The sequence below is a fragment of the Sus scrofa genome, chromosome 4, assembly GCF_054392235.1.
Source record: "Sus scrofa isolate SSC_HxYL_T2T_F1_AM1 chromosome 4, Sscrofa_HxYL_maternal_Yorkshire_Landrace_v2.0, whole genome shotgun sequence".
Classification (NCBI taxonomy): Eukaryota; Metazoa; Chordata; class Mammalia; order Artiodactyla; family Suidae; genus Sus; species Sus scrofa.
The window spans coordinates 96221274-96238215 of NC_139386.1; the positions used below are offsets into that span (position 1 = coordinate 96221274).

The 16942-nt window shown below is 38.4% G+C and overlaps 1 protein-coding gene across 4 annotated transcripts in view; it reads left to right on the forward strand.

Moving 5' to 3' along the window:
• The window catches only part of SPTA1 (spectrin alpha, erythrocytic 1), a 67205-nt gene that overhangs the window by 39217 nt on the left and 11046 nt on the right, over positions 1-16942 (forward strand). For all 4 annotated transcript variants that reach the window (XR_014843125.1, XR_014843127.1, XR_014843124.1 and 1 more), the window contains exons 28-42: positions 670-769; positions 884-1081; positions 2142-2285; positions 2814-2917; positions 3343-3505; positions 3744-3875; positions 4392-4529; positions 4714-4818; positions 5865-6073; positions 7241-7361; positions 7956-8077; positions 9475-9607; positions 10080-10178; positions 11156-11318; positions 11891-11967. Coding sequence is in view for 1 of the 4 variants with exons in the window: in XM_005663219.4 (XP_005663276.3) it covers positions 670-769; positions 884-1081; positions 2142-2285; positions 2814-2917; positions 3343-3505; positions 3744-3875; positions 4392-4529; positions 4714-4818; positions 5865-6073; positions 7241-7361; positions 7956-8077; positions 9475-9607; positions 10080-10178; positions 11156-11318; positions 11891-11967 (2008 nt within the window). In the remaining 3 variants the exon portion in view is untranslated. The remainder of the gene's footprint in view (positions 1-669; positions 770-883; positions 1082-2141; positions 2286-2813; positions 2918-3342; positions 3506-3743; positions 3876-4391; positions 4530-4713; positions 4819-5864; positions 6074-7240; positions 7362-7955; positions 8078-9474; positions 9608-10079; positions 10179-11155; positions 11319-11890; positions 11968-16942) is intronic.

Genomic DNA, 16942 nt, shown 5'->3' on the forward strand with positions numbered 1-16942 from the left:
AATGTGTTACTTTTTGACATTTTAGCCTCTGGGGCAGATGAACTTTAGCCCTCCTTGTTTAACTTCTTGACTGCCAAAAGAGTGGGAAATAGGCTCTGACCAAATCAATACCTTGGGGGAGGGGTGTGTGTGTGTGTGTGTGTGTGTGTGTGTGTGTGTGTGTGTGGTGTGCAGAAACATTCCCACGATTCTATTGGGAATAGAAGAAAGACATATCTACCCTGAGATTCTGTGCTAAGATCTTAAACCCAAGAGTCCACTTTAAAGGAACAGAACTTGTTAGGAGTAATGGAATATGTACCAGTCCAAGATTCCAGTCTTTGGAGTCTAGTCCAGATTCTGCTTTTAGTTATATCCTATGGGTGAATCACTTAATTCTTTAAGTAAACTTTTGCATCTCCAAAATGCAAAGAAAAGAATTCCCAGAATCCCACACAGAATTTTGCAAAGATGGAGAGAGATAATATATGCGAATAAATTTTCAAATGCCAAGGACTGCTATTATTAAATTATATAGTGTAAACAGCAAACCTAACTTCTGTAAAGCATATAATCCAGAGAAAGTGTTGATCTGGAAATGTTTTCTAGAGAGAAAAAAGCCCAAGGGCAAACAGTTCTACAGCAAGTTGCAAGCTTTTCTTGTCAATCTCAATATGTCTGTTTCTCCAGGGACCTGCAGAATTGGATCAGTGGCATTGGTGGCATGGTATCGTCCCAGGAGCTGGCTGAGGATTTAACTGGCACAGAGATCTTGATTGAGCGACACCAGGTATGGCTACAAAAGGCAGAGCCATTGATCACATGACCTCACAACCTTCCCTCACTTTGTAACTTCGGTGAGATATCATTGGCCTCACCCGTCTCTGCCCCCTTTTACCCACAGGAGCAGCGTGATGAAATAGAGGCGGAGGCTCCCACCTTCCAGGTCTTGGAAGACTTTGGTAGAGATCTTATAAGCAGTGGGCACCGGGCCAGCCCTGAAATAGAAGAAAAGCTGCAAACCGTCAGACTAGAGAGAGATGAGCTGGAAAAAGCTTGGGAACAACGCAAGAAGATGCTAGATCAGTGTCTGGAGTTGCAGGTACTGTAAATTCCCAATTGTCAGGCAGGATTAGCTGCAGTCTGTTTCTTCTATGCAATTTTTAATTTTTTTTATTTTTATTTTTTATTTTTATCTTTTTTGCTTTTTAGGGGCAAACATGTGACATATGGAAGTTTCCAGGCTAGGGGTTGAATCAGAGCTGCAGCTGCCAGCCTACACCACAGCCACAGCAACACCAGATACAAGGCATATCTGAGACCTACACCCACAGCTCATGGCAACGCTGGATCTTTAACCCACTGAATGAGGCCAGGGATTAAACCTGCATCCTAATGGATACTAGTTGGGTTGGTTACTGCTGAGCCACAATAGGAACTCCCTCTGTGAAATTTTACATGATTAATACAGACACTCATTTCCCTGGACTTCCATGCTGAAAATTTAAGGACATCTCTTGATTATCTGACATTGCATTTTCTGCTTTGTAGTGTTCTTTGCTTCTTATTCCTATCAAAAAAAAAAGCCAAACAAAATGGGTCCAGTCCCAGGATATGGGAGCATGAATTGGGTGATCATAACTTATTGATTGATTTGTATTGTGAACCTATTGTGTGCAGGGCCTTGGGAACACACAGATTAGTAAAATATTGTCCCTTTTCTAAAAGTAGTGAAATTAGACATGTAGGCAGATCATTCTAGTGTAGTAAGATGATTACTGATATAACAAAATGTATGAGTGATTTGAGGCTATAGAAGAGGGAGTGATTAGAGCTTTTGAGGGAGGGGAGTGAGAGTGTCATAGGCTACCCTGAAAAATACTGTTTACCAGAGTCTTAAAGAAATAACCAGCCAGTATTCACTATGTACAGCATATGGGAAATAGAGAGTGGAGGATAACTTATACGAAAACATAAAGCATGTTTTGGGGAAAGACTGAAAAGTCCAATAGAGCTAATATTTATGGTATGAATTCTTCTTAGAAGAATATTGGTACCCTTTATAGGATCCCCTATATTAATATCATAGGAGATGGGTGAGATCATTTCTTTTGACTATCTAGAATGAACAAACCATATGCATTTAACTTTATTTCTCATAGTTGTTCCGAGTGGACTGTGATCAGGCTGAGAACTGGATGGTGGCACGTGAGAATTACCTGAGTTCAGATGATAAGGGTTCCTTAGACAGTCTGGGGGCCCTGATGAAGAAATGTGATGATTTGGACAAAGCCATCACCACCCAGGTAATAACAGCCAATATTAGAATTCCAATAATAACACTAGTAATAATAACAGAAATCCTGCACATGTATGTGGCTTTATGATTTATAAATATTTTAATTCCCACTTGCTTCTTACAGAAAACTCTGAGGTAGGCAAGGTAGTCCTAGCCAAGTTATATGTTACCTTGGACAATTTTACTTTAAATCCAGCTTTTTGAAACCTGCTTTTTAGAATTGGGAATTATTTTATATACTTCCAATATCCCATCCTATGTAGGACAATAGGCATGGGTAGTATATAGGGAACTCAGTACCACACAAGTAGCCCATCTCAGTGTCATTATTAATGTTTCTCCTTTTATTAAAATCCCTCTCCCTATAAGGCATTGACCTTTGGCCTTGTTTCTTTTCCCCTTTGTGAAGCCACAAAGGATATTGCTCTTCTTTTCTAGGAGGGAGTCTGGGATCGCACCAAGGGCTTAATTTCTGGATGTACGTTTTTTGGTTTTTTTGTTGTTGTTGTTATTTTTCCCCCTTACCTTTATCTAGGACAAGAAGATCACTGAACTAGAACTTTTTGCTGAACGGCTTATAGCTGATGACCACTATGCCCAGGAAGAGATTGCTGTTCGGCTCCAACGGATATTGGACAGGTCAGGCCTAAGCAGTTGTTTGCACTTCTTTGCTAGCATTGATGATAAGGATAGCCCTATGAGCTCTTCTCATTTCCAAATACCTAAAACTATCTTTTGACACTTTGGGAAACGTTCTGATCTAGACTCAAGAATGAAAGACTTGGAAAGGTGCCTTAGAAATTATCTGACTTAATCACTGTATTTTATATCTGAAAATAATGAGACCATGTTATATATAACATATAAATATGTAATAGTATATAATATAGGATGTAATATGTAATAAATATATAAGTAATATATAATTACATTATATGTATGACATAAATATATAAATAATGAGAAGAGAAAGGGCAGATTGGCAAATGGGAAGATTCAAGGATATGGCATTAGAGCTTGGTGGAAGGGTGGAGGGCAGAGAGCGATCTAGCCCAATTTTCCAGATGGAAGGCTCTCAAAGCACAACTTATTGCTGAACGAACAAAACTTGGAGACTCTGCTGACCTAAAACAATTCTACCGTGATCTTGAGGACCTAAATGAATGGATCAGTGAGATGCTGCCCACAGCCTGTGATGAATCCTACAAAGACACCACCAACATTCAGGCAAGTTCATACTAAGAATCTTGGAAAATGTCAGCACGCTGAGATAACCAGATGAATGGTTACCTCCTAGGACTGAACATTTCTTGGCTGTTCAGGGACTTCTGACTCTAATGTGGAGTGGGTTCTTCAGAAGTCATAACCTTGGTGATGATAGAAAGATTAACCCTTCCTTTTAAACAAATGTATCTTATCTTGCTTCCTAAATCAGATGGCAACTTAATTTCTGTTTTCTCATCAGAGAAAATACCTGAAGCACAAAACCTTTGAAAATGAGGTCCATGGCCGAACCGAAGAGGTGGAAGGAGTTATCAACTTGGGGAATGCGCTGGTTGAGCGGAGGGCATGTGATGGCAATGAAGAGACCGTGAAGGTAAGAGTTCGCCCAGAATGAGTCTGGGCTACAAAGACATATGAAGAGAAACTTTTTATACTCTTTCAATGCTTCCATAGTAGCATGTGTAGGGATATTAAATGCGTTCTGTGGTTAATAATCTTCCCTTTTACTTTTGCATAAAGGAAGAGGAAATAGGGATGCTCAGACGTTATCACTTCCATCATACTCAGTACCCTGAGCTCCAAGAAAACTTTAGACTTAATGCCTATGTGTTATTATGCTTGCTTTATATTTTCTATCCCTACTGCCAAGAATTTGTGCATTTAGGCATCAGCCTCTGTAATCAGCCCAGGAACTGTTCTTCAGAATGCCTTTTAACACCTCCTGTTGCTTTCCCAGATTTAAACCAGCATGACTGGTTTAAAATATATGATAATTCAAGTACTGGAAGATTTTTGGTTAGTTCCTAGCTTCAGAGCCTCCCTACATTGTCCTTTCAAGTTGTCATAGGATCCTATACTCCATAATGACCCCTCAATTTTGGGGAGTTAGGGTCAAGTGGAAGAGTTGGAGAAAGAGTGGAACCACTTGCTTGAGAGAACAGCTGACAAAGGACAGAAGCTCAACGAAGCTAGTCGCCAACAGAGATTCAACACAGGCATCCGGGACTTTGAGTTCTGGCTCTCAGAGGTAATTACATCTGGAAATAGTTGGAGCATGGGAGCTTAATAAATACTTGTCAGATAAAGAGACTTTTGCATGAACAATTTCCTTGACTCTTCTTGGGGAAAGTTTGGGGGCATGGTTGCTAATTCTGTTCTCCTTAAAGACAGTTTTCATCTGACAGCTTTATTGTTCATCCTTCCACTTCCAGGCAGAGACACTGCTGTCCATGAAAGACCAGGCCAGGGATTTGGCTTCAGCAGGAAACTTGCTTAAGAAGCATCAGCTGTTGGAAACAGAGATGCTGGCCCGAAAGGTAAGTAGTGTTAGAATTCCACTTCTCTGGCCAGAATGGAAATGTCTGTGACTTTTCTCTTCTCTGTTTTAGGAGTCCATTTGATAACACATTCTTGCAAAACTGAACTTAGTGTTCTCAGCCAGCAGGTCATTATAACCAGGTCAAATCCATAGGCTGCTGAGCTGTTGCAATAATTGTCAACCTATTATCATTAAACTCTGGATCTAAGACTCTAAGAAGTAGATCCCCAAAACTATATTGTTTACTGTTTAAGGATCCAGGGATATAAATATTATATTCCAAAACCTAATATTTGATCTGGTCTTTGAAAGAAAATGGAAGTTTATTTAAAAAAACCACTGGGGGAAAAGAATCAGATGGCGTATGTGCATGGTGTTGAACTATACCTATACTCTGAAAATTCTATGAATTCCAGCTGTATCCTAATATCAAGCAGAGAGGTGTCATGAGAGCTGTGATAAACATTCAGACCAGTGTTAATTTCACACTGGAGGATTTTATATCATCAGTATCTGTGAGTAACACAGATATCCACGGAAAAGTCAAAGGCTTTCTAAGTTGAGTTTCAGGACTTGATATTTCCTGTGACATCACTAGGGGACAGAAATATAGTGTAAATAGACACAGAAGAGGCTCAATGTGTTCAAGATGTGACCAGCCTAAGAATGTCACCAATAGAGTGGCTTTTCTTGAATCTTTCAATCAATTAATCTATGCCACACTCAGCACCGTGAAGGAAAGTAGTTCTATTTGGAGACACAGTGCTTATTTGCCAAGGTCTTATTTCCTAGATGGGAAAGAGGAAGAAAATACAGGGGAAAACATCGGAAGGCCAAATGTTCAGTTTGAGTGATGTTTCTGTTCTCTCCATGTTGCCTCTGGTCTTGCCCTTTTCCAATCTGAGTTAAAAGAGCATACAGTCACATTCATTATCTTCAGAACAATCTATTTGTCCCAGTCTTTGAACCTGAACCACTGGTAAAGTCCAGGGTCTACTTAATACCTGTACTATACTATTCATTGAGGATACTTGGGCTTTCTAGGATGCACTCAAGGACCTGGATACTTTGGCTACAGATCTGATCTCCAGTGGAACTTTCAATACTGAACAGATTGTGGAGAAAAGAGATAATGTCAATAAGCGCTTCCTGAATGTTGAGCAATTGTCAGCTGAACACCATGAGAAACTGAAGGAGGACTATGCCTTGTTCCAGTTTTTCCAGGACCTAGACAATGAAGAATTCTGGATAGAGTACGTACTGTCAACTCACATTGCATGGATAGTCCGAGGTTATAGATAACCCACCAAACATGTTCATATGCGATACATGTAACTGTTTCTTACAGCTCTTATTACTTCTTAATCATGTTTGCCTTACCCTAAAATGAACATTAGCTTCATTTTTACCAATTTTTTTCAATATATTGCAGGCAGATGGAGACAGGCATGGAGGGTGCGGGAAGAAGTTCATATAATTCTGGAAAGAAAATTAAGAAACTGTATATGGTTGTTTTAATGGTTCATAGAAAGTGTAATGCTCTTGCTGAATGAGACAGTTGGGCGTTTACAACTTACTAAACTGATGGGATCATTATCATGCTCCTTTCTATATCTAATATGCCACTGATCTTGACACTGGCAAAAAATGTTACATAGTATAGGCTATGGTATCAATTCTACTTTTGTTGTAAAAAAATGTGATTGGGAAACTCTTAACAAATCACGTTTTTTGTCCTACTTCCTATTTACCCTGCCTCACCATGTTCCTCTTCCACAGGCAAGCTGATTCTTACTAGTAATCAATGAATTAGAGGAGAGAAATGTGCATAGAGCAATAAGTAGGACATTTTGAACCTTTTTAGAAACAATAAGATGCTATAATATTGTCTATGTAATCCTTTACTGTACTTCATGGTGATGTTCAAACATGTCATTTTCAGAACCAGTCCAACTACCATGTTTCCTATAATGTCATCTCTTTATACTGATTTTACCTAACTTCATGACTGATATTAGTAGACAGACAAAAAAGGCCGTGAAGGACATATATGCGTATATGTTTGTATATGCATATGAAGTAGATGTTTGTGTATAATTTTCACATTTTTGGAGAAGAAACATTATTGTAAGTTCTCGAGCAAAGAGAAGATACACATATCAACAGGCAGAGGAACTAAAGGATAGCTGTATGACTGCATTTGGTGGAGATCAGTATGTTTTCTTAATTTGTGTTGGCATAAGTCTGCTATTTTGCTGCAAACCTCTGCCACTAATGAATTTTGTGATTACTGACACCAGAGTGTTCCAGAATTTACCGCCACCCCACCTGAGCCAAACACGCACTCTTAGAAAACCATCATTTTAGGATGAACTCAGATGTCTAAAGTCTAAATTTCCTGTTTTCTTCCTTGGTCAAAGGGAGAAGTTGGTGCAAGTGAGATCCCAGGACTATGGGAGGGATCTACATGGGGTTCAGAACTTACTGAAGAAGCACAAACGCCTAGAAGGGGAGTTGGTGGCACATGAACCTGCCATCCAGGTAGGAATAGTAAAATGTGAAGCCTGAAAAGGCAAAATAATGGTAATCCTTCATGTTATGAATCAGTAGGTTGATGCTATACAATGTGAAGGCAGCATGCCAGGGTCATATAGAGAATTAGAGAGTTCACAAGTGTTCTCCTCCACCTTTTGTCTCCTGTGAGTAGAATTCTGTGGAGAAACCCATACTTTTCCCTGGAAGGAGTACTTTTAACAGCCCAGGGCACAGTTGTTGACAATGAGGATGCAAGTTGGGACATCTGGAAAAGCTGTACCTGAACAGAGCTGTATGGAAAGAGAGTGACCCTGAGTCTTGGCTTGGCAGAAGGGTCACCCTGTGACCATGTCCCTAAAGCAGGTCATGGAAAGTAGCCCACTGCAAAGCCAAGGTAATCTGTACGAATACTTGGGGAAGTTTAGCATGCTAGATCTTACTGTGGCTTCTTCATTCTGCCAGGATTGTCAGGACCAACAGAAGCACCATGGAGTTTATAAATGATCTGAAGGGTGGGAAGGATGAGATACTTTGTCAGGGATCTATGGATAAATGGGGAAAGATTGTGGGGTAATATGACCTGGAGGGTGTGTTCTTCAGAATGTGCTGGACATGGCAGCGACGCTGGGAGATAAGACCACTGTGGGGCGAGAGGCGATCCAGGAGAGACTGGATCAGTTTGTTCAGCACTGGGAGCAGCTCAAGGAGCTGACCAAGGCTCGGTGAGTTGAGAGTAGGAGGCCCAGTTCTCTTCTTGAATTTCAGGTATCAGGTTGGTGTTGCTCAGCCTTTCTTCCCCAGCTGCCAATCTCTATCTCTCTTCTAAGTCCCTGCTCAAGTCCTCCATGAAGTTTCCCCCTCTACCCAGGCAGAAATGACACTGCCTTTGTGCTCAGAATATACCGCTATTCTTGCACTTACTTGCAGCTGTCTTTTATCACTGTGGCCCTACATATGTTATCCTTCATACTAGATTATTCTCCACATGTTTCTTTTGCTTTATACATCTCTCCAGTTTTAGCATTATGAGCAGTGCTTAGTAATAAAAGAATGGAAGAATAGTTTTCTCCTTTATAGCCATATAACAGATAGAGTACTTTCTACCTATAATTCTATGCCTATTGGTGGTAGAAAAACATTTCTTCCTGGGGATTTATTCCAGGGAGCTTTTAGCACTTGTGTTAACGTTGTTCGAGAAGAAGGGTTATGCTCAGAGTAGAAAGGAACACTGCTTCCGTGCTGTTATCCTCCAACTCTGAAGTCTTGATACTGTCATTTGGTCAAGGTTTCCTTCCCCCACAAAGATTTACAAACAGTATATGATGCCACAAAACTGAACTTCCGGGACAAAGATTATTACCAAATCATACTTGAATCCACTCACCTGATGTGCAGCAAAGCCAGTCTACTCACACCAGGTTGTGGTGAAGGAAAGTATGAGGTTTATTACTGGGAAAATGAAGGAGAATGGATGGTTTATTCTCAAAAGTCCCAAATATGATGGCTTTAGGGGAAGGGTATTCAAAGGCAAGGTGAGGGGGAGGGTCACAGGGTGTCTGATCAGTTTGTGGATGTTCTTTTGATTGGTTGATGGTGAGGTCACAGGGTGCTATTTAAGGATTATCAGTTTTCTGGCTCTAGCTAGTCTAGGAGTCTTGTTTCTATTGAAAACAGCTCAAGGATATGACCCAGCGTATTATCTATAGCCCTTGAGACTAAACTAAAGATTCTTGACTTTATTTTATGACTAAACTATTATTATTTTGTCTTATCTGACTGCTTTCCATCATTTCTGCATTTTCTCATTTCTCTGGTTAAATTTGCTCTTTGGAATTTGAGGAAAGCCTAGGACGCTAAAGCTTTTCTACAAACAAGAATCAGGGGACATGGGAGTGTGTGTTTGGAGGGGGGGGGGTCTGTCCCTTGGAAGGCCCTGCAGGGTCCTGCTCATTTCAAGGTCTCTCCCTTTACACAAGAATTTGTCCTTGCTGACCAGTAAGCACATATACATTCTTTGGTCCAGTTCAGCTGTGGCTGCCTTGTAAGATTGTGCCTCTCTGCTATGCTCCCACTACTTACTGTGTTTTCTTATCTTCGGGGGCTTATGTTCCTGTTATAGAGGGTTTCAGTTGGGAGAGTCCCTAGAATACTTGGAATTCATGGAGAATGCTGAGGAGGAGGAAGCTTGGCTCAGTGAACAGGAAACTATGGTTGCCCAAGGGGATTCTGGAGACTCTTTGGCTACTACTCAGGTGAGCAACAAGCTGGATGGATCGTTTTTCCTTAATTTGAATCTTTTATTAAGTAGTCCACATTTTCACTTGTAAAATCAGAATCTTTTTTTCTGGTGGAAAAAGAAGACTTTCGGGTCAGTTCTTAGTATACGATGTTATTGATACTTAATATTTTTCTGCTAGATGGAATGTTTCATAGAATTATATAAATTTTAACAGGAATAAATCCTTTATGTATTACCTTGATCAACACTCATTCTAAAATCCAGAAAAGTCATGGCAAGTTAGAAACAACTTGTATTCCTTTGGCAAATGAAGAGATTGGGGAGAGGAATTTAGTGGGGCTCTGCAGAAAGAAGTGGACATTCATGTAGTCTGCCAATTTAGTTGACTCATCCCTGGTGATTGGCATCAAAAGGGGTCAAAATATGGGTGGGATGGATTGTCTGTAGTCTTGGATGTTTTGATTCTCATTGACTCATCTATACAGAGCTTGCTAAAGAAGCTGGAAGCTTTGGAGAATGACTTTGCTGCCCACGAGATCCAAGTGCAAAATGTGTGTGCTCAAGGAAGAGACATCCTGAGTAAGGTGAGCTACTCTAAGCATTCCAGATCAAAAAAGAGTTTTCAAAAAGGGATTGGCCCAAATATAGAATCATGAGCAATGCTAACATCATATGTAGAACTTTGATACTCTCTTGAAAGTTGTCTTTTTGTTGTCATTATTGTTCTCAGCAAATAATTATTTAATTGCTATTTTCTGAAAGTTTTTTCAAGTTCTTCTAGAAACTGTTCTCATATTGTTAAATCATTTGTTGACACTCTTATTCTATGAAGAATATCACATTTAGAAATATCTTATAGGAGTTCCTGTCGTGACTCAGTAGTTAACAAATCCGACTAGGAACCATGAGGTTACAGATTCAGTCCCTGGCCTTGCTCAGTGGGTTAAGGATCCAGCATTGCCATGAGCTGTGGTGTAGGTTGCAGACATGGCTTGGATCCCACGTTGCTGTGGCTCTGGTGTAGGCAGGGAGCTACAGCTCTGATTGGACCCCTAATCTGAGAATCTCCATATGCTGTGAGAGCAGCCCTAGAAAAGGCAAAAAGACAAAAAAAAAAATCTTATAAATGATATACTTTGGTCAAAGAATATTATAAGAATGTTAAGAAATTTGTTTGCAAGCCTTTAAAATGAGGACCACACTGAAACCTCTTTATAATTTGAGAATCATTCCTTTGTTTAAATGCTTGTTTTAACAATTCCTCAGTGATCTAACTGCTACTAAAAGAACCCTAAACAGAGACCACTCTGTACCTTCCAGATGCTTATGCCAACTGCAAAGAAATCACTGATATAAACAAACATGAGAAGATTGTCCAGTAGAAATAATCATCTGGGGGCATAGATGAATAACAGAGTAATTTCTCTAGACATAGAAGAGAGTATTTATATATTTGGAATGAGAGAGCTGAAAGTTTTTTAATAGTACTAAAGAATTTATATTTCTGGATCTGGGCATTCATCAATATATCTGTCTCCTTCTTTCAACTTTGGTGTTACAGGAGGAAAGTCAGCACAAGGAAGAGATTGCTACCAAGATAGAGGCTTTGAATGAAAAGACTCCTTCTTTGGCCAAGGCAATTGCTGCTTGGAAGTCACGATTGGAAGATGATCATTCCTTTCAGCAGTTCAACTGGAAGGCTGATGTAGTTGAGACCTGGATCGGTACGATTCGTGAGGGCCAGGGTCTTTGGGTTTGAGAAACACTGATAATTCCGCTTATAGAATGAACCCTGGGGCTGTATCCCTTACCATAGGAGTAGAGATGCTCCCTTCATCATCCACAGCTCTTCTGTCTAGACACAATTACAATTACACATACATACAGAGAAACATGCTGAGGGTATAACTAAGTATTGTAATTCCAGAGAATATCTTCTTTGGAAATTGGTGATTTCGCATGTGATATTCAGAAAGATAGGGCCATGGCAAAATGTTCTAGGAAATAAACGGTCTGTTTGATTTACTTCTAATTTATGTCTAATTTGCAATTTTCCTTTGTTCTATGAAATATTCAAAAGTCCTCTTGGCTCCAGCTCTATTTCACTCTGTTTTATCCTGCATAAGTCTAGAAAAACAATTCACTGGACTCCACGGCTCCCATATTCCAATGAATTATCTACTTTGAGAAGCAGGAGGCTCTGTTGTGGCCTAGAGTAAATATTCCTTTTCTCCTTATCAAGCTTGATATAAGACTGGCTCTCTATCCCTTCTTATTCATTATCTTTGCTCTTCAGCTGAGAAAGAAACAAGCCTGAAGACCAATGGCAATGGTGCAGACCTCGCTGCCTTCCTCACTCTCCTGGCAAAGCAGGTGAGAGCAGAGTTGCCTTGTTGATAGTGCTGGTGGAGTCCAAGACCCACAGCACACGGAAGCTTAACACATGGGACTAATTCATTCCTAAATTTTGTGGTTTTATTGTCTGTAGGACCCATAATATTGTTCCTCAATCTTCCTGATGGAGATAATTTGCTAATTTTCTCTTCCTCATTTCTTTCATCTGTCTTGCAAGTAGGTGTTTATTTTTATTAGAAAACCAACTTTGGGCTTTTTAGTTTTTCTCTGTTGTATCTTTGTATTATATTCCATTAATATCTTTTTATATCTTTATCATTTTCTTTAACTTTTTGTGGGATTATTTAAATTTTTTAGAAAATTCAGAAAGATATTGACTTTATTAAATATTTAATTATTCTTTTTTCTGTTTATTTATTTGATTGTTATTTCCCCAATACAATTTTTTTTTCTATCATACAGCATGGTGACCTAGTTACACATACATGTACACATTCTATTTTCTCACATTATCTTGCTCCACCATAAGTGACTATACATAGTTCCCAGTGCTACACAGCAGAATCTCATTGCTAATCCATTCCAAAGGCAATAGTTTGCATATTTTAAATCCCAAGCTCCCAATCTACCCTGCTCCCCCGCCCCCCCCCCCGGCAACCACAAGTCTCTTCTCCAAGTCCACAATTTTCTTTTCTGTGGAAAGGTTGCTTTGTGCCATATATTAGATTCCAGATATAAGTGATATCATATGGTATTTGTCTTTCTTTCTCTGACTTACTTCACTCAGTATGAGAGTTTCTAGTTCCATCCATGTTGCAAAAAATGGCATCATTTTGTTCTTTTTTATGGCTGAGTAGTATTCCATTGTGTGTATATACCACATCTTCCTAATCCAGTCATCTGTCGATGGACATTTGAGTTGATTCCATATCTTGGCTATTGTGAATAGTGCAATGAATATGAGGGTGCATGTGTCTTTTTTAAGGAAAGTTTTGTCCAGATATATGCCCGAGAGTGGGGTTGCTGGGTCATATGGTAGTTCTATGTATAGATTTCTAGGATACCTCCATACTATTCTCCACAATAGTTGTACCAGTTTACATTCCCACCAACAGTGCCAGAGGGTTCCCTTTTCTCCACACCCCCTCCTGCCTTTGTTATTCGTGGACATATTATTAATGATGGCCATTCTGACTGGTGTGAGGTGGCATCTCATGGTAGTTTTGATTTGCATTTCTCTAGTAATCAGGGACATTGAGCATTTTTTCCATGTGCTTGTTGGCCATCTCTGTGTCTTCTTTGGAGAACTGTCTATTCAGGTCTTTTGCCCATTTTTCAGTTGGGTTGTTGGCTTTTTTGCTGTTGAGTAGTATAAGTTGTTTGTGTATTTTAGAGATTAAGCCCTGTCAGTGCATCATTTGAAACTATTTTCTCCCATTCTGTAAGTTGTCTTTTTGTTTTCTTTTTGGTTTCCTTTGCTGTGCAAAAGCTTGTCAGTTTGATTAGGTCCCATTGGTTTATTTTTTGCTTTTATTTCTGATGCTTTAGGAGACTGACCTAAGAAAACACTTGTAAGGTTGATGTCAGAGAATGTTTCGCCTATGTTCTCTTCCAGGGGTTTGATGGTGTCTTGTCTTATACTTAAATCTTTAAGCCCTTTTGAGTTTATTTTCATGCATGGTGTGAGGGTGTGTTGTAGTTTCATTGCTTTGCATGCAGCTGTCCAGGTTTCCCAGCAATATTTGCTGAAAAGACTGTCTTTTTCCCATTTTACATTCTTGCCTCCTTTGTCAAAGATTAATTGACCATAGGTGTCAGGGTTTATTTCTGGGTTCTCTATTCTGTTCCATTGGTCTGTATGTCTGTTTTGGTACCAGTACCACACTGTCTTGATGACTGTGACTTTGTAATATTGCTTGAGGTCTGGGAGAGCTATGCCTCCTGCTTGGTTTTCGTTCCTCAGAATTGCTTTGGCAATTCTGGATCTTTCGTGGTTCCATATAAATTTTTGGATTTTTCTAGTTCTGTGAAAAATGTCCTTAGTAATTTGATAGGGATTGCATTGAATCTGTAGATTGCTTTGGATAGTATGGCCATTTTTATAATATTAATTTTTCCAACCCAGGAGTATGGAATATCTTTCCATTTCTTTACATCTTCTTTAATTTCCTTGATTAATGTTTTATAGTTCTTGGCATGTAAGTCCTTTACCTCCTTGGTCAGGTGTATTTCCAGGTATTTTAGTTTTTGGGGTGCAATTTACAAGGTATTGTGTTTTTGTCTTCCTTTTCTAATATTTCATTGTTAGTATACAGAAATGCGACTGATTTTTGAATGTTAATCTTATATCCTGATACTTTGCTGAATTTGTTGCAGTTCAAGTAGATTTTGGGTTGAGTCCTTAGGGTTTTCTATATATAGTATCATGTCATCTGCATACAGTGACAGTTTTTACCTCTTCTCTTCCTATTTGGATGCCTTTTATTTCTTTTGTTTGTCTGATTGCTGTGGCTAGGACTTCCAGTACTATGTTGAATAACAATGGTAAGAGTGGACATCCTTGTCTTATTCCAGATTTTAGTGTGAAGGCTTTCAGCTTTTCTCTATTGAGTATTATATTTGCTGTGGGTTTGTTTTTCCTAATATGTTGATTTCAGGATTTAGATTTCCCTTTAAGCGAGCCTTTAGCTACATTTCATAAATTTCATATTATCTGTGTTATCATTCAACTAGAAATGTTCTGTTATTTCTAATGTAATTTCTTTTTTTTTTTTTGTCTTTTTAGGAATATTTACCCAAATTACATACCCGGAGTCACATTTTTAGGAATTTCTCTGCATATATATATGAAATAATGTATATGCATGGTTATTTATTATAGCTATGTATTTATTATTTTATTTTATTTATTTATTTGGTCTTTTTGTCTTTTTAGGGCTGCACCCACAGCATATGGAGGTTCCCAGGATAGGGGTCCAATTGGAGCTGTAGCCGTTGGCCTACACCACAGCCACAGCAATGCCATATCTGAGCCACATCTGCGACCTACACCACAACTCAAGGCAACGCTGGATCCTCAACCCACTGAATGAGGCCAGGGATCAGACCTGCATCCTCATGGATACTAGTTGGGTTCATTAACCACTGAGCCACAACAGGAACTCCTCTAATTTAATTTCTTATTTGACCTGCTGGTTATTCTGTAGTGCACAGTTTAATTTCCAAGCATTTGGGAATTTTATCATGATCTTTTTGGATGTTTATATCTAGTTTATTCCATTTTATTTTAAAAGCATATTGGGTGTTATTTTAAAAGGGCGATTTAAAATAATAGTGAATAGTATTTGTACAATTGAAAAGAATGTGTATTTTGCAATAGTTTATAATACCTGTCAGAACTCATGTTGCTTAAACACTTATTTTTATATATTAAAGGTATATTAAAAGTTGTGTTGACATACATATAGAATTATGAAATCATCTTAAATTGATACTTTTAATTATGAAAATTCCTCTTTTTAATAGCACTTTTTTTTTAAATGTTTCTTAAAGTTTTTTTCCTTATGTTAGTATACTACACCAGTTTCCTTTTGTTTACTATTTGCAATGTGCATCTATTTCCATCCCTTTTTATATTTCTATGTCTTTATATTTTGTTTTTGTTGTTGATTTGGTAGATTTATAAATTGCAATAAGATTACCACTGTAGATTAGCTAACACCTTCATCCCATAGCATAATTTCATTTCTTTTTTGAGGTGACAACATTTAAAATTTACTCTCAGTAACTTTAAAGTACATAATATAGAAATATTAGCTATAATATTATATCTCCAGAACATTATATCTCCAGAACATGTTAATCTTATAAATGGAAGTTTGACCAGTTTCTCCCCATTTTCCTTACCTCCCAGCCCCTTGCAACCACCAATGTACTCTAAGTTTGGTTGTTTCTCTGAGTTTGAAGTTTTTAGATTCTACATATAAGTAACATTACATAGTATTTGTCTTTCTCTGCCCGACTTTTTTCACTTAGCATAATGCCCTCAAGTTCCATTCAAGTTGTTGCAAACAGCAAGGTTTCCTTCCTTCTTTCTCATGACTGAATACTATTCCAAATAAGTGAATCACACATCTTCTTTATTTATTGATCTGTTGACCAGTACTTAGGTTGTTTTCATATCTTGGCTCTTGTGAAAAATGCTGCAATGAACATAGAAGTGCAGGCTGTCTACATATCTTTTATAAATATTGTATAGTTTGAATATTGATTTATTATCTCTTTTGATCATTTTAATGGAATAGTGCATCCATTTACATTTAAAATAATTAATTCATAAATTTTACTTAAAGCTATAAATTAATACCTCCCCCATCCCATCCCTTATCCAACTCCTACTTTTTCTGGTAATGATTCAAGACATGATTTCAATTTTTCTGAGGACTAGCTTTTTTTTTTTTTTTCAGTTTGCTGTTAAACCTAGAGCCTTTTGAGGTTTCAACTAAACCTCTTTCACCAGGGCTGCTCCTAGGTTGTGTGTCCTAATCTCAGCACTGTATGACTATGGAAAATTCTTAGATTTTATTTATTTATTTATTTATTTATTTATTTATTTATTTAAGTAGAGTTGATTTACAGTGTTTCTTCAATTTCTGAGGGATAGCAAAGTGACCCAATCATACACAGTTCCCTTTAGACTTTTAGAGTCTTAGCTTCTGTTTTCTGCTTCGAGGGCCCGTGCTTAGGAATCTATAAGTGCCCTGAGAGAAAAATACAGGGAGGTTATTGCACCTTCTTTTCTGCAGCTCCCTCTTCATGATCTCCTCAAATCCTGGATACTCAAGTTCTCAGAACTCTAATTGTTGCCCCTTCAGTCCCATGAGAGCACTGAAACACTGAGTAGTTGTTTTCTCCTCAACTGCTTACCCTGTACAGCTAGTATTTCAAAGGGGAAAGCAACTGAGAGTATTACACTTACTTTACTACTATTCCC